Below are 18,337 nucleotides of genomic sequence, written 5' to 3'. Positions count from 1 at the left end.
TGCTTATGGAAAAATCAAGAGCAGAAGAGAGACCTTAGTAAAAAAAGGAAAAAAGAAAGAAGAAAAAAATTCTGTTAAGATAAGAAACAAATTCCTTTGTGAAAGCGACTGGTACTGGCGGAGCTCCACGCTGGCGTCTAGATTTCGAACAAAGAAGTCGCCGTCAAGCCAAAATGTGCCCGTACATAATGTTAAAAGCGAGGTTTCCTTTTCTTTATGCAAGCCTTGATACAAAAACATTGACAACCGCCGGAAGCCCCTCAATGGCCTCGAATCGTAATTTGGAAAGCTGTCTGTATATTCCTGCTCCTCAGCACATTTTCCAATTTTTTCATTTTTGCTGCGGGATTTTCTTTTACTTTTGGCAACTTTGCTCATTATCGTGTCGTCCTCCTCAACGCTCCACTAACCGTGTCTGCAATGGGTTACTTTTCCCGGAAGATCTTGATCTATCGTCATTGACGCCAGGAGGTTCCGTTGTCCCATTGGTTCTGGGTTTCAAGAGGCGAGATAACCTAAATAGCGTGGCGCGAGTTGTTTGCGAACCTTTATGAGCTAAAATCTCGCATTTAATTTTATGAGGAATACAACCACTTTGACTGATTTTATAGTGTATATAGATTTGTCCGATTTTCGTCAAACTTCGCCAAAACATTTCAGGAATAATGACAAACGAAAATGTGTCGGGAAATTTTGATATTTGAAATATTTGTCCCGTGGCGTCCATTTACGCAACACGCCTCGCGTATTTTTTAGCTGCTCCAACTTGAGATGCCGATATCTAGACAACCAATCAGAATATCGATAAAGCCTGACCCACTTGTGCTGACTGATGCCTTGTGAATAAGATCATGCAGCCATTTTGCTCGTGCTGCGACATCCAATACCCGATAAATTCAAATAAATTCAATTGAAGAACCTTCGGTTTTTTCACAACTTACAGGCTCCTGAAACTTCCTTACAAGAAAAGTCGCTTCAATTTATATTTTCACCGTAAGATGCAGCTATTAAGCTTTCTTTTGATGCATAGTTTGCTAGGATCTTAGTGAAACTAGCGCGCGTACGAATTTTTTCCCGAAGGACACCTGCGAAGGTAGGAAGTAACATTAAATCTTTGTCTGACTTAGTTTAATTAAGCGCCTTCGGGGAAGCCCTGCAACTCATCAGACGAGCGAGTTCCTTGCTGAGCTTTTGTCATGAGCCTGTATTTATATGTCTTCATGAATACCTATTCATATTTTGATTCAAGCATGCATGATTCCCTTGTAGTATATATTTGCACTAATAATAGGCTGTTATAGTTCTTTGATAAAGAAACATCTAGAGGCGACTAAGATGAGTTGAGGTTTGTTAGCTTGAGTACTTTGCTGAAGGCATCTTCTACGTCTGGTGGTCCGATCTAAAACGAATAATGAATAATTATGATCTTCGGGTATTTTTACACTTTCGCGAAACAACACTAAAACTCAACAAGCAAAGATGTACTGATGTAGATTAATGCATAAAGAATAGATCAGTGTCTTGATGTGACTAGTAATCCAATACAACAATAATGCAACAATATTATTAGTAACTAAACGCTCTAATTGTTTATTTTCCCATGGATGACACAACAGCAATTTAACATTTGCACACACACACATACATCCCATTCAGTCTAACAAGACCTGAATCCGGCGAAGGATTCAATACAACAATAATGTAACAATATTATGTGTAACCGAAGACTAATTATTTCGTTTCCCATGGATGACACAATAGCACTTTCCCCTTCCCTGATAAAAATTTGCTTGCTTACATACATCCCATTCAGTCAAACAAGATCTGAATCCGGCGAAGGCACCTGCAAGCGGGAATTCTGCATGGAAGTTATTTGGCTTAGCTCGACGAGATAAAATAACCCTGGAAGTTGAACTCTTGAAAATAACAAATATTTCATAGTATGTAATGCTGAGTGATGATCTAGTGCAGTATGGCCTAAGACGCTGACAGCTCCCCAATAGAATTCGAAGAAGCCAGTGTAAAACAAAAGAGCAGGTTACAAGAGCAGAATACGTGAGCTTATCCGTCTCTTAAATCTTACAAAACGGCATACTGCCAGCAAGACTGATGCCTACCATCCGAAACATGCGTCCCTTATCCCACCTGAACCAAAAAGCAATCTATCTAATCAATGAATTACGTTTAATCGGCGGCGAAACCTGTTCATCTATTCTGTTGTGTTTATTGTTATCCGCGTAATCAAAGGGAAAGTAAAAGTAATATCACAAAGGAAACGGCAAAAAAAACACACACACAAACAAAGAAACAAATAAAAATAAAAGGAAACCCATGTCCAAACAAGTCATAGTTGTGGTTCAGAGTTTAATCCAGTACAGCAAGGTCAGTGCTAAGAGAGAGGAACACTGCCTTCACTCCATTTGGAAATTAAATGCCTGGAAAGGTAGTCATTTTTAGTCTAATGAAATCAAAATTGTGTACGTTCTCCTCAATAGATTCCAACTAACATCAAATCTCCACAGATTTCAAAGCGCCCCAACCCGTGCGTTTGATGGATGAGCCAACATGTTTGGATGAAATATATACAGTTGATTATTTATATCGGATTTCTGAACCTCGGTGATTTATTACCACTTATCATGTATTTATTTATTTCTATTACTTATGAAAATCAGAAAAATAAAAATACAAAGAACATTACCAAAAGTAGGTGTTTGGTCGCCCATGTTGCTTGCGATGCACGCTCATACTACCTTCAATCAGGGACTGCTCCAAGTTCCCCATTCCCCTCCCCTCCCATCCCTTCTCACCCTAAAAGACGAAACTGCCAATGAGTGCTCTTTGTTGCAACAAGAAAAGATTAATTAGTATCAAATGTAATGGACGCATAATTTGATTTGATTTTGTATCTTCTTTTTGTTCTTTTACCCAGTCGTAAGTAGCTTACCTTTTTCCTAATTGCTGCGGTGAGCATTAGAACAACTTTTTGTAATTTACATTTTGCAAACTTCGTTCAAAATGAGTGGTACACAACTGATTGAGGATCCGAAGGCAAGAGAGGAGTGAGAAAAACCCATCCAGGCAGCCGCGTATAAGATTTAAAATGGAACGAATAAGAATGAAGGACTTGAAATTACTGTTCGTCATGGATTTATATATTTATTTATGTTGGATTAAAAAGCATGCATTTAATTTCCAAAAATCCAAACTGATAGTTTATATCAAATTTCTGGATACCAGTGATTCATTACCAGTAAACATGTGTTTTCAAAGAAAATTTGTTGATAACTTGGATCTGTTGTAGCCTCAGCGCTAGCATTCCGTTTAAGACAGTGGTCACGGATTCCTGCTAGAAACTTACCAGTCTTCCCAAAAATGTTAAACACTTCCACTGAGTTATTATATTTCCTATATACTTTATTCCACCTTTAAAATTGAAGCTTAGTCTAGTAGCTTACAATAAATGTTTCTTTGTATGTGAATGTATTATCATTATTATTATTATTTTTTTTTTTTTTGGTGCAACGAAAACATAATAGTAATAATAAATTACGGAAGACATTCCGAAAATGGAGTATCGATTTTTTTTTCATAATTCCCCGACTTCAACTGGAGCTTGATATATGCAAGTATCCTGCATTCTCTCCCAATCGAAAATAACAGTAATAAGTCCTGTTAAAAATAGAGATCCCGATTGGTTTAGATATAAAAGAAGGCGAATCTTTGGTAAAGTTTAATCAAATCTTGCGAGGTCAGCAGACAAAGGGCACTTCACTTCACTTATAGAAGATAGAAAATGCAGCTCGGTATTCTATCAAAGGTAGGAAAGTGGTTACCTTAATTTTCCTTTAAAGTTCATTATCCATACCTATTTTATATGAGGCTAATAGAGGATGACTCAGGCACGGGCTGAGATTGCCTTGGGTCATTTGAGTGTCATTTGCCTTGGGTCATTTTAGCCTGATTTGTTCAAGCATATTTTAATGTAATATTCCTTCACTTTTAACACTCTTGTTTGTAGCTTCCTTTATTTTTAATTGCTGCAGCTGTGCTGCTATCAAGCGAAGGATATGGAAAACCATACACCACAGAACAGCTTCTCAGTAAGAGAGATCAAAGCATCGCCGAGGTAGACTTTTGGCGAAATGGAGACGTTCACGAGACTTCTGTTCTCCGAGGCAAAAGAGATGCGTCAAATGCAAAAGAATACCTTAGAAATTACTGCAGCAAACCAACCCAATTATCACAAAGCACGATGAAATGTGTGGCAGGTTCCTATGTCTGTCATGGCTATAATGAAATTGTATGCAGCAAAACAAGTTTCGCTTGTCTTAGCAGCGTGTCTAAATTTGGATATCCAAACTGTACTGTTTCCAAATTTGAGTGGGTCACGATCAATTTGGGATCGGGAGGCGAGAAACAAGTGAGAAGGACATCTAATTGCAGCTGTGCATAAGACATTTAGATAGAAACGCCTGAAATGGAGGACTTGACACTACTGATGACAGTCTTCAGAATTTACTCATTTATGTTAATGAATAAAGCATGTATTTAATTCCCAGGATGAGCCTTTATAATTTATACTAATGGAATTTCTGAATCTTTGTGATTTATTGCCACCAGTCATGTATTTGTGTATTCCAAAAATTTACATTTCAGAAAAGTCGCATGTACCTTTCTGGCGGGGGGTTTCTTCTTCACGTGTGTTTCTTGTTTTACATGTTTTTAACAAACTGAAACTCTAACGTGCAAATAATTGATTGGGCCGACTTTCGTTTTGTTCCATCTATAGTGCTTTACTCTAAAAGACCAGATTCAGTAAAATACACTTGCACATTCGACTTGCAGATGATTAATAATTAAGGTTACTTACCACCTTCAAAGGCCGAAAAAGTCGATTTTTTTTATACCTGACTAAACTGAATTCAAACATTCAACCTAACGTTTTCATAAAAAAGAATTTCTGAAATCTTTAAAGGCAACCGAGTTAGTTAGAAAAAACGTATTTTCGAATAAAAGTTAATACATCAAGAAGGCATCATAATCTCGGACCTGGGCGAATCCCCTGGGGGAATTTTCGCAGCAACCGCTTACGTCGAGATTCGATATTCATCTTATTTCCACACTTTGTTTACATCGCGCACTTTACAAAATTCACACATGGAAGTTCTGTGCTTATGGAAAAATCAAGAGCAGACGAAAGACCTTGGTTAAAAAACAAAAAAATAATAGAAAATTTCTGCCAAGAAAAGAAACAAATTCCTTTGTGAAAGCGACTGGTACTGGCGGAGCTCCACGCTGACGTCCAGATTTCAAACAAAGAAGTCGCTGTCAAACCAAAATTTGCCCTACATAATGTTAAAAGCGAGGTTTCCTTTTCTCTATGCAAGCCTTTCTACAAAAACATTGATAATCGCCAGGAGCTCATCAATCGCCTCGAATTTGGAAAGCTGTCTGTGGATTCGTTGTCTTGCTCTTTAGCACATTTTCCGATTTTCCATCTTCGCTGCGGGATTTTCTTTTGCCTTCGGCAACTTTGCTCATTATTGTGATGTCCTCCTCATCGCTCCACTGACCGTGTCTGTAATGGATTGCTTTTCCCGGGAGATCTTGATTCATGGTCATTGATGCCGGGAGGTCCCATTGTCTCATTGCCGGGTTGGCGGTTTCAGGAGGCGAGATAATTTCTTGGCGTGGCGCGAGTTGTTTAATTTGCAAACCTTTATGAGCTAAAATCTCGCATTTGATTTTAGGAGGAATACAACCACTTTGACCGATTTTATAGTGTATAAAGATTTGTCCGATTGTCGTCAAAATTTCGCCAAAACATTCCAGGAGTAACGACAAACGAAAGTATGTCGGGAAATTTTGATGTTTGAAATAATTGTCCCGTTGTGTCCATTTACGCAACACGCCTCGTATATTTTTTAGCTACTCCAACTTTAATGCCGATATCTATACAACCAATCCGAATATCGAAAAAGCCTGAATCACTATGTTGATTAGTGCCTTGTGAATAAGACTAAGCGGTCATTTTGCTCGTGCTGCGGCATCCAATACCGGATAAATTCAATAGAAGAACCTTCGGTCGTTTCACGTCTTACCGGCTCCTAAACTAGCTTGCGTACGAATTCTTTCCTGAAGGACACCTGCGAAGGTAGGAAGTAACATTAATTCGTTGTCTGACTTAATTAGTTGCCTTCGGGGAAGCCCTGCAACTCATCAGACGAGCGAGTTCTTTGCTGAGCTTTTCTTATGAGTCTGTCTTTACATGTCTTCATGAATACCTATTCATGTTTTGATTCAGGCATGCATGATTCCCTCCAAGTATATATCTGCACTAATAATAGGTTGTTGTTGTTCTTTGATAAAGAAACATTAAGGAGCGACTTAGATGAGTTGAGGTTTGCTGGCTTGAGTACTTTGCTGAAGGCCTGTTCCGATCTAAAACGAATAATGAATAATTATGATCCTCAGGTAATTTTACACTTCCGCACAACAACACTAAAACTCCACAAGCAAGGATGTTTTGATGTCGATTAATGCATAACGAATCGTGACCAGTGTCTTGATGTGAATAGGAATCCAATACATTGACAATGCAACAATATTATGAGTAACCGAACACTAATTATTTCGTTTCCCATGGATGATACAAGAGCAATTTCCCCTCCACTTATAAAAATCTGCATGCACACGTACATCCCATTCAGCCTAACAAGATCTGAATCCGGCGAAGGCACTTGCAAGCGGGAATTCTGCATGGAAGTTATTTTGCTTAGCTTGACGAGACAAAATTACCCTGGAAGTTGAACTCTTGAAAATAGCAAATATTTGATAGTATATAAAGCTGAGTGTTGATCTAGTGCAGTACAAGCTAGGACGCTGACAGCTCCCCAGTAAAATTCGAAGAGGCCAGTGTAACAAGTTAGAATGGAGACAAACTTCTTTTCAAAGGTAAGATGTACGTCCTTAAGGTAGATATGGACGCGACCCATTTAACAGTCACGCGAAGTTGCTTTTTAAATACTTAAGCTCTTCGTCAAAATAACTTTTTGAACTCAATGGGAAAATTATTAAAGACTGGTGATAAATTTTTGGCCTTTTTCTCTTTGTTATATTTTCGCTTTAAAACATATTTACACTGAATCAGTTCAGAAAAGCAAAGGTCCCGTGGAAACAAGAAAAGCGCAACTTGAATGAAAGTCGAGCTGCAAATTCCTAGGAATGACTGGGTGATGGGCACCGGTATCCTTCAACAGGAAGAACTACCAGAGCCTAACATCACGAAGGATATGCGAGATGCACTTAAAGTCCATTAGAAGAGTCCATTATGGTTCTCCCAGCAGACAAAGGGCGCGTTGACGAAGTCATGGATACCGACATCTACCGAGCCAAGATGTCTACGCTTATTGAGAACGGACCGTAACAGCTCCTCAACAAAGATTCGACAGATCGTTTGACCCGCAAGTTGTCGGAAAAGCTGCTTACCTTGAAGCGAAGCGGATATCCATCAGAGGCCGTTTACAACAAGATCAGACCCCGACGCAAACAGTCGCCTAGAATTTACGGTTTACCGAAGATACTGAAAAGACCGATGTACCGCTAAGACCTATTGTGTCGTGCGTAAATACCTTTGCATATGATTTATCCGCTTACTTGCCAACATCTTGCCTCCTTTAACAGGAAAGTCAGAGTACACGGTGACCAATTCAGCTCACTTCGTATCCACCGTTAGCAATGAGACGATCCTAGACAACGAGATCATGGTATCTTTCGACGTAGAGTCGCTGTTTACAGACGTTCGTATCGACGCCGCTGTACAAGCCGCACTGCAGAAACTCGAGAACGACCTTAGCCTTGCAGACCGCACCACGCTAACGCCTGCACAAATCACTGACCTTTTGACCTTCGTATTGAGATCCACACTTCCAGTATAACGGACGGATTTACGAGCAAAAAGACGGCGCCGCCTTGGGGAGTCCTGTTTCCGCTGTTATTTACCTCTACATGGAGAGTTTCGAAGAACAGGCGATAACCACAAGATCCTACGAGCTTAGAATTTGGAAACGCTATGTGGACGATACCTTTACCGTCCTGGATCGCGAAAACGTGGATGACTTCTTACAGCATCTAAACAACCAGCAGCCTTCCATCCGCTTCACCATGGAGACAGAGAAAGACAACAAACTCGCCTTCCTAGATACTGCAGTTTTAAGAGAACCTAACGGCCGCCTCACAACCAGCGTACACAGGAAGCCCACGCACGCCGATCAATACTTAGCATATAATTCACACCACCCTCAATCAGTAAAACGCGGTATGGCGTAGTTTAGAGGATTCTCTGTGAATGTGGCAAGGTGTACATCGGAGAGACTGGAAGACCTATGCAAGACAGAATTAAGGAGCACGATCGAGACATCCAATTCGCCCGTACCGAGACCTCCGCCGTTTCAGAGCATGCCCACAACAGCGAACACAAGCCACTCTGAAACGAAGTAAAGTTTATTGATCGTGACCCTCATTACTACACGCGCAAGGTCAAAGAGGGAATTCAGATGAGACTTCACGCTGACAATATTAACAGGGATAGTGGAATAGAAATTATAGAAGCGTGGATGCCCACGATCAAAAAACACAACAACAGGAGAGCCGTGCGACAGCGGACCGCCGAGGGAGCAAATTACTGAGTGAAACAGGAAGGATCGAAATGCACCAATCAGAGCTGTTGAAAAACAACCAGTCACAGCAGGGCATCATGCTTTATAAGATCACGCATGACCAGTCGACCTCATCGCCTGAAGAAGACTAGCAGTATGCAGTCGAAACGTCACGATCTACATCACACGTGACTACATCGTGAGACAAACGAAAAACTTTGCTTTTATTGTTATTCACCACAATGAATAACCATAACCTTTTTTACGAAATGTGCAGAGGTTTTCTAGAAATTGTGTGTAAAGGGGAAATGGAAGACTTAATTCAGTCTCTAAGCTTCAGGTGCTTGCGGAATATACCTGATTATGGGTTTGCAAAATGCTTCCCATCTGAATATCAGTTAATCACAAAAATTACGATTTCCTCGGTTGCAATTGGTTTAAAAATTCCTATTTTTCACTAATTCACTTGCCGAGTTGTCATCGGACAGTTTGTTACCGGGCAGTTCAATAAGCCAATCACATTCACAGTTGTAGTTTATATCAATCAATCTCAACCTTGGTTTCAATCACAGTCATATCACATTTTATTTTTCGTAATGAATGTAGGCAAATATTAGTTATAACAGGAAAACCAGTCAAACCATTCTCTTCCACATTTATTATGCATAAACATGATGGAGAATATTTTACAAGGTTCACAAATAACAGAGCATAAACTAAAATAAGCTTTAAAAAACCTTCGCTCTTTCTTTCTGTGTGAATAAAGCTCTTACGTTTTTTCTTGTTCGTGTTTTTTGTTAATCAAAAACACTCTTTTGATAGCATCTTTCACAGAACAAGGTTTTTGAGTTATGAGCATTTCTCCCTTTAGATGACTAGATCACCGTTTTTGTGGCAATTTCTGTTTTGAAGCAAAAGCTTTGTTAAAAGGCATAAAAGTATGCCTTTTAGCACACTCTGATTCCGATAAAACTGAAGTGACTAGAAGTCAATTGGCTCTCTTTAATCAAGTTCATTTATTTGATCACAAAATGTTGCAAACTGTTCAGTTTTGACCATCCTGTCTCATTTAAGATTTTTTGTATTTCGTATGATTTTGGTGCATCTTCAGTTGAAGTCTGAAATAATTATCGGCAGTTGCTTCGTTGAGAAATTGCCTAAAATAGCATGACCTGGCCATTTGACTGGGTAATAATCGATTTATCAAACCCCCAAGGCGTAACTCAAGTTATCATCATGTAATTTCTCTTGCTATTTTCTCTTTATTTTTTTTAGACCGATCATAAGATGTCGCTATACCTCACCCATTTATCACATCTTCACGGCCTTCAAATTATTGTATCACCATAATATAAAAAACACTGAATCGAAAGGCACGATTGTATAGTTTCAAACTATGAATATAGTTGTCATAAACTCGTCAGCTGTTAAATGAGCAAAACGTTACATAATGAAGGTTATCAAAAACTCTTATAAGTCAAATTAAAAAAATCTCCCAACACCACCCAAAAAAATTTGAGAAAGCTTTGCTGTTTTTCTAAGTCAGTGTAGTCCTCCATTATGTTTGTTAACAAGCATAGTGACAATTAGTTTGATATGCTTATCCAAAAAGTAAATATATATGCAAGTGTTATCCTCTATACTATAATTGCCAGAAACGCCTGTAAATAATGCTAAATTCCTCCTCCCTCCTCGTTTTAGCCCCATAATTGACTTTCACTTGTTCATTTAGATCAACTGTTAAGATTAAAAAGAAAGCCTCCCCTCAAAAATCTACTTCAGGTGATAAAACCCATTTAAATGCATTTTGCAAAAGGAGTTAATTACTTTTTTATTTGCAAGGCTCTGACTCAGAAACAACAGCAAGCAATACTGCTATGAAACGTTATATGACATATCACTTTGAAATGTAGGCAACGTGTAAACCCATTGGACTTACTGACTGCCACTTGTTGTTATTTCCTCCCCAACCATAATGAATAAAGAACTCGGTGTAATGGTCAGTTTTCCAATCACAGACTGTCTTAGTCTTTCTCGAAAACCACCATCCAGTTTTCTTCTTCTGGCAATGACGATAGGTTGTTGACTTTGTTGTGTACTTCGTGGCGACTGCAGCGTGGCCGCTTTTTTTCTTTCTGTTGCTGACATAAAAACTTAAGACCACGGGATAACCATATTTTAGAAACCAGACACCTTTTGACACCATCCAAGAGCTTTTTTTCTGGTAACCTTTGACCACTGCTTTTGCTCCTTGTCGCTCTGTAAACCATGGTTTGATAAGATGCATGTTGCGAAGTTTTGTTGATCCCTGATTTCCTTCGCATCGCGTTCGGAGATATGGTCGAAGGCTTTCTACGAAGATCTTGGCTGCATCTGTCAATTGCAAAGGTGCTATGGTGCTACTATCTCCAAAAATTCTTGGACTGAACATAGAGTTATACTTAGAGATCCTGTCGAAGTACCCGAACACCTGAGCCCAGGCAACCGGAGCACATCCACTGTAACAGCCACCACAGCATTTATTCTGGTTATAATCAGGGAACTCAGATTCATAGGGAATGGAGCCTTTATTACCACCACTTGGAGAGCGCTGTGACCGCTTACGATGCAAATCAATTACAAAATGTCTACGAATCCGTTCGCTTTTCCGTGACATAAACTCGATGAAAAAGCCTAGTTCTTTCCATTGCAGAGCGTTTCCGACATATTTCCAGTTGCCACGTACCACAAGCCTAATGTAAGCTATGTGATTGGCTGTCTTTGCTATGACAGAAAGATTGACCTTGGTATTTTCTTCCTGCAAGCAAATGTCTACGAGTACCTTACAGAGTCTCTTCTGCCACTGTCCCCCCCTTTTTTCGTAGTTTGTAACAAAAATTCGCACAGATCTAAAGCCTTCACCAAGGGCTACTTTAGCGATGGAACCAGGGGTGAGAGGTTCTTCATAAGTTTCTTCCTCTTTTATTCTTCCACCTGCAAAGGTTTTTTCACTTGTGACCCAGTCTATTTTTGAACGCCTGAGAGCTGCTCGTTCTTTCCACTGTTGGGTAAATCCGGAAGGATTTTGCTTTACCATGTTGTCCAACTTACGCCAATCATCAATCTGTTGCAATCAAGAAATGGGGACTCTTTACTTGTAATCAATAAGTATTATACAGTAAAAATTAATTTCGTAATTGGTTTTTTTTATAGAAACTGAAAAGATGAATTTCACTCATTTTAGGCAAATAGATCAATAGTATTTTCATGCCAGAATTGTCTTACTTGTATATGCAGTCATCTTTTGATACGATAAACTGCCACATCTTAGTTTCCCAAACAGGAAAATCCTTTACAATTTATCCCGATAATACGGTACAGAACAAAAGTGAGCGGGCTCAGGTCCCCCATTTGTTAAATGAACCTGTTCTTGCATTGTTTTAGTGCTACAGTCCAAAAATGTATTTGTGGAGGTTTCACAGCCGATTCTAAAGATGAATTATGTATGGAATGAAGTTTTTTTGTTTTTTTGTTTTTTTCGTTTGTATTTTTTTTTCTTTCATTTTAATTTGCAATTAGAATACCAACATGTATGGCTACCTTCCGGTTGTTTAACAAAGAGAACCTTTGTTGAGGGAGTATTAACGCGGTTCCACTGCACATATTTCCACTGATATGACTTACCACTTCTTAAGCTTCACTTGGCTTATTGTGAGTACGTTGCTATAGTTAGTCCGAAATCCGAAGGTCTATGTTTTAAAATCTTTACTTCTTTTTTTTGTAACGCGCTCGTGAAAATGACCAACACATTTCTCTGGAAACATAATTTGTTGCGTTTCCTAAGGGTGTGAGTGTTCGCTTCTAGGATGCCAAGCAGCAGTAAGTGCGTTGATGAGGGTCTTAATGAACGTGAGCACCGGTTCTTAGCCCACTGCTTTTATCTTAGGAGAGCCTCACCTCAGCAACATCATTCACCCAATCATAACTTGCCGCCACGATCGTTCCATTTTGATTCGAACAAATCATCAGTCCCCACGGTGTGAGCCGATAAAACTTCTTACACAGCTGACCATTTTTATGAGCTTGCTGCATTAGCACATCAGTTGGTCGTGGATCCGGGCCATGCTCTACCATTCTAAAATCTCCAGTTCTAGAACTGGAAGACAAGATGACATAGCTACGTCCGGTATCGATTTCGTAGTAAGCAACATAGTCAGGGTCGAGATCCAGTCGGTAGATCGGGCGAGTGGGACCACGCCCATCGGATACGTTGACTCGTTTCAGATCTTTGAGGTCGTCAAGTTCACTTTCGGTCAAAATTGATTGTTGGACCTCGTATGGCAACTTTAAGGCGGCTGACCCGACCACGAGAATGGTACACAATGGAAACAGAACATGCCATTGTATTTTTTTATTTATGTTACCTGGGGCCATCCTATCAACGAAAATTATCAAAATAACAACAATATCGTCAAGGAAGAGAAGAGGGCAAAAAAGAACGAAAGGATAAGAATAAAAGAGGGCAATAGGAAAAGAAGAGATTAGGAGAAGAGAGGAAGAGGGAAAGAGGGGAAGAGAGGAAGAGGAGGGGAAGAGAGGAAGAAGAGGGGAAGAGAGGAAGAGGAGGGGAAGAGAGGAAGAGGAGGGGAAGAGAGGAGGAGGAGAACAGTGGAACAGGGGAACAGGAGAACAGGGTAACAGAAGAACAAGAGGATAAGGGGAAAAGGAAACAAGGGAACAGGTAAACAGGGTAACAGGGAAGGAGAGGAAGAGGGGAAGAGGAGAACAGGGGAACAGGTGAACAGGGGGACGGGAGAACAGGGGTACAAGAGAACAGGGAAATAAAGAAAGAGGAGAACAGGGGAACAGGGAACAAAAGAACAGGGGAGCAGGAGAACAGAGGAACGGGGGGAAAAAAGAACAAGAAACAGGGAAACGGGGAAAAGGGGAAGAGAGGAAGAGGAGGACACGGGGATAGGAGAAGAGGGAAAGGGAAGAATAGGGGAACAGGAGAAGAGGGGGAGAAGGAAACAGAACAGGGTAACAGGAGAAGAGGAGAAGAGGAGAACAGGAGAACAGGAGAACAGGAGAAAAGGAGAACAGGTGAACAGGAGAACAGGTGAACAGGAGAACAAGGAAACAGGGAAACAAGAAAACAGGGGAACAGGGGAACAGGGAAACAGGGAAACAGGGAAACAGGGAAACAGGGAAACAGGGAAACAGGGAAACAGGGAAACAGGGAAACAGGGAAACAGGGAAACAGGGAAACAGGGAAACAGGGAAACAGGGAAATAGGGAAACAGGAAAATAGAGAAACAGGGAAACAGGAGAAGAGGGGAAGAAGGAAACAGAGGAACAGGGGAACAGGAAAACAGAGAAACAGGTAAACAGGGAAAACGGAATCAGGGAAACAGAGAAGCAGCGTAGAAGGGAATCAAGAGAACAGGAGAACAGGGGATTAGGGGAAGAGAGAAAGGGAAGAACAAGAGAGAGAACAAGGGAACAAGGGAACAGGGGAAGAGAGGAAGAGGAGAACAAGAGAGAGAATAGGAGAAGAAGGGAACAGGAGAACAGGAGAACAGTGGAACAGGTGAACAGTAGAACAGGGGAACAGGGGAACAGGAGAACAGGGGAACAGGAGAACAGGATAACAGGAGAACAGTGGAACAGGGGAACACGGGTACAGGAGAACAGGGGAACAGGAGAACAGGAGAACAGGAGAACAGGAGAACAGGAGAACAGTGGAACAGGGGAACAGGGGAACAGGGGAACAGGAGAACAGGGGAACAGGAGAACAGGAGAACAGGGGAACAGTAGAACACGGTAACAGGGGAACAGGAGAACAGGATAACAGGAGAACAGGAGAACAGAGGAACAGGAGAGCAGGGGAACAGGAGAGCAGGAGAACAGGAGAACAGGAGAACAGGAGAACAGGAGAACAGGAGAACAGGAGAACAGGAGAACAGAAGAACAGGAGAACAGGGGAACAGGAGAACAGAGGAACAGGAGAACAGGGGAACAGGAGAACAGGAGAACAGGAGAACAGGGGAACAAGGGAACAGAGAAACAGGTAAACAGGGGAGGAGAGGAAGAGTTGAACAGGGGAACAGAGAACAAGGAAACAGGGAAAGAGAGGACGGGGAAACAGGGAGGCAGGGAAACAGTGAAACAGGGGGATAAGGGAACATGGTAACAGGGCAACAGGGAAACAGGGGGACAAGGGAACAGGAGAACAGGGTAACAGAGTAACAGGAGAATAGGGGGACAAGAGAACAGAGTAACAGGGGAACAGATGAACAGGGGACAGGAAAACAGGGGAACAAGAGAACAGGAAAATAAAGGAAAAGAAGAACAGGGAACAGAAGAACTGGGGAGCAGGGGAACAAAGGGACGAGAACTGAGTAACAAGGAAACAGGGAAACAGGAGGAAAGGGTAGCAGGGAAACAGGGCAACAGGGGAACAGTAAAGTTGTGGAACAGGTGAATAATGGAACAGGTGAACAGGAGAACAGGGGAACAGGAGAACAGGAGAACAGGAGAACAGGAGAACAGGAGAACAGGAGAACAGGAGAACAGGAGAATAGGAGAACAGGAGAACAGGAGAACAGGAGAACAGGAGAAAAGGAGAACAGGAGAACAGGAGAACAGGAGAACAGGAGAACAGGAGAACAGGAGAACAGGAGAACAGGAGAACAGGGAAATAGAGGAACAGGAGAACAAGGAAATAGGGGAACAGGAGAACAGGGAAACAGGGGAAGAGAGGTAGAGGGGAACAGGGGTATAGGGGAACAGGGGTATAGGGGAACAGGGGTATAGGGGAACAGGGGTATAGGGGAACAGGGAAACAGGGAAACAGGGAAACAGGGAAACAGGGAAACAGGGAAACAAGGAAACAGGGAAACAGGGAAACAAGAGGACAGGGGAACAAGAGAACAGGAAAACAGAGTAACAGGAGAACAAATGAATAAAGGGGTAAGTTTCTAAAGAAACTGTGGTGCTGCGTCGGTGGGAGAGTATAGCAGGTAATTTAGTGTTAACAACTGGGTTGAAAACGTAAATTAGCCACCGTAAAGGGTAAAAAAGCTGACGTTTCGAGCGTTAGCCCTTCGTCAGAGCGATCGCTCTGACGAAGGGCTAACGCTCGAAACGTCAACTTTTTTACCCTTTACGGTGGCTAATTTACGTTTTCAACCCAGTTGTTAACACTAAATTACCTGCTAACAGGAGAACAGATAACACTCATTTCACATCAGCTAAATCTGGTAAATAAAATATTTTTTATCTTATCATCTATTCGAGTCACTTCCGATTTGAATGAAAGTTCTGTTTTGCTCATATATGACATTTATTTCAAAGGATTGAATGATGTCGACCATTTCTCATAATATCTTTAATTTTAGTCTAAGATGCAATTTTTTCGTGATTTTTTTTTAACCTTCAATTTGTTGAGAAAATAAGCATTTCTGTTTTTCTAATGTAAGCTATAATCTCCTTAGAAAAACGTGCGCACAAAGGCAAATATCTTTCATGCTGATTCTAGTTTGGCTTATTCCAACCTTAATCGAAGCGTGAGAACTAATTTTAAGGACACCTACCTTTAGCCTGGACGCGTTGAGTACGTCTAACTTGGCCGAGATAAACAAGCGATATGGCCGTATGCGTGAACAACGAAGCTATTGGGATGCCACTCTTCGAAAAGAAAAACTGAATTTTTAACGTGTTGGCTCTGTTTACCTTTGACAATCAAGAGAGCACAAAGGATGGATTATTGTTTTGACAACGATTGATATTCTATTATAGATAGGATAGTCTACAAAGCGGAACCCTTCGCCGATAAAAGTCAATATACACTTAGAAATCAGCCAAAAAATGGTAATTAAGAGCTTTCTACAATAATGTGAAAATTTTTGTTTTAAGAGAAGCTTGGCAAAATGATGCTCATTTTTATTTCACGGCTTGATCAATTCAAAACGACGAAAAATGCAGTTAATCATGCATAAAGGCTATTGTGTTCGGAAACTGACGACTTTAGCGTGTTTCAGTTACACGGTTTATTTCTGATCAAAACTGATAAGTAAACATGCTATTCTTTTGGCCGTGATTCGATTTTGGATTTTGGAGATTTCCGTCAGTGAGAGTTAATAGCATGTACTACCTCTGCCGACAAGTAACTTTATGATTCTACTTTGTTAGGAATATTATAATGAGGATAAGATTAATAGTGATTTTACGGTCGTATGCTCAAGCTCAGACAATGCGTCTTTGAAATACCAAAATCCTTTTTAGAATTGCTTGGCCTCTGTAAATACACTCTGATTGGATTCACAAAATGACCTGCAGAAATTCGGTCAATGTTTCTAACGACCAGGTTGAGGCAAATTTCTTCGTCAAAATACCGATTTTGTTGTAATATTCGAATATTTACTAAAAAACGACCATGCGATCTTGAAGTTAATTGAAATTTCCAAATAAACATTTGATAGTTTTAGGAACAAGTCTAATAGAGCTTATCTGATGAAACTTAATTAGAGAAAATTTCTGAGTGCCGGGCACCTATAGTCCATAACAGACAGTGCCTTCCACGGGTTAAAAGCCTAAGTTTGGCAACGAGGTTTATTTGGGATTTTTTAATTTTAGGTCCGAAAACTACAAACACGGAAATAAATAGCTCATTTGTTTTTTCTTGATCGGTAAACCTATTTATTTTACCCCGAAGAGACTGTCTGAATCTTTGTTTGCGTCGCTGTGAAAAATAAAACGTAAACACTGGGACTTGTTTACTGTGTTTGCATACTAATACTTGAACTTTTCTGATGGTTCCTCAACGTAATCATTGCTTCATAACGGAAGCTAATGTCCTTAGTCAGTGGGTTAACAACTGGCTCTCACACGGCAGAACAAGTCAGTGGGTTAACAACTGGCTCCCACACGGCAGAACAGTGAAAATGTCGTATGAACTTTGAATAGACATTGTTCTGTTATTTTGCATAGAGATATGATTGAAGAACTTAATATGTTGGCTGGCAATTTGTTTTCATAATACGCTTTAGCCGTAATGATCTTTTTCACAACGGCTGCATGTTAGAAAGATGCCATTCAGTTTCACAATCAAAGTTGTGACTGAAACAGCACACAGCAAAGATTCAGCATTCACGTAATTGTATTTTCCTCGTGTTGTGTTTTCGCATAAATATTGAGCCAACTTTGTCCCTATCCCCGACAGAGATCGATTCGCGAAAAATGTACAGACTATATTCAGGCTCTCAGTGGGGTGATGGCTTTTACGGCTGACGGTTAAAATTTTGGCCAATTTACGGTTAACATTTTTCCATTGTTTCCACCAGACATATTTTTTACGGTGAACTTTTTTTTACGACTGACTGTTAAATTTTGTCAATTTTTACGCCTAACGGCTAAATTTTTTGGTCGTTTTACGGCTGACGGTTAACCCACTGAGAACCTCTATATTTGCAAAGAAAGCGTTTTGTTTACAAAAATAACATTACGTTACAACTAGTCTCGATCATTTTTAAACGAAAGGCATAGGGTAGCCGCGACATCTGAAGTCTTATTGTAACGTGAAAAAAATCGGTAGCCTGAACTTGGTAATTGTCAGTTGCATATTCTAACAGCTTGCACTGGAGAACCGATGCTTATAAGAAATTTACTTTACTAGTTAAAGATTGTGTTGGCTTATC

General features: G+C 40.4%; 1 protein-coding gene and 1 pseudogene across 1 annotated transcript; one reads left to right on the top strand and one right to left on the bottom strand.

The window, feature by feature from the left end:
• Positions 1–7,256: 7,256 nt before the first annotated feature.
• On the top strand, positions 7,257–8,038 carry LOC113665245 (uncharacterized; annotated as a pseudogene).
• A 1,265-nt stretch (positions 8,039–9,303) lies between these two features.
• On the bottom strand, positions 9,304–16,345 carry LOC113665246 (uncharacterized). The gene is made up of 3 exons (XM_089202575.1): positions 16,235–16,345; positions 12,597–13,074; positions 9,304–11,763 (listed from the first exon to the last, which is right to left on the bottom strand). The coding sequence occupies exons 2-3, from the start codon at positions 13,071–13,073 to the stop codon at positions 10,558–10,560; spliced, it is 1,683 nt and encodes a 560-aa protein (XP_089058701.1). The 5' UTR covers position 13,074; positions 16,235–16,345; the 3' UTR covers positions 9,304–10,557.
• Positions 16,346–18,337: the final 1,992 nt, after the last annotated feature.

The sequence above is a fragment of the Pocillopora damicornis genome, chromosome 4, assembly GCF_964200805.1.
Source record: "Pocillopora damicornis chromosome 4, jaPocDami1.2, whole genome shotgun sequence".
Classification (NCBI taxonomy): Eukaryota; Metazoa; Cnidaria; class Anthozoa; order Scleractinia; family Pocilloporidae; genus Pocillopora; species Pocillopora damicornis.
This window is presented reverse-complemented; position numbering and strand designations above follow the sequence as displayed.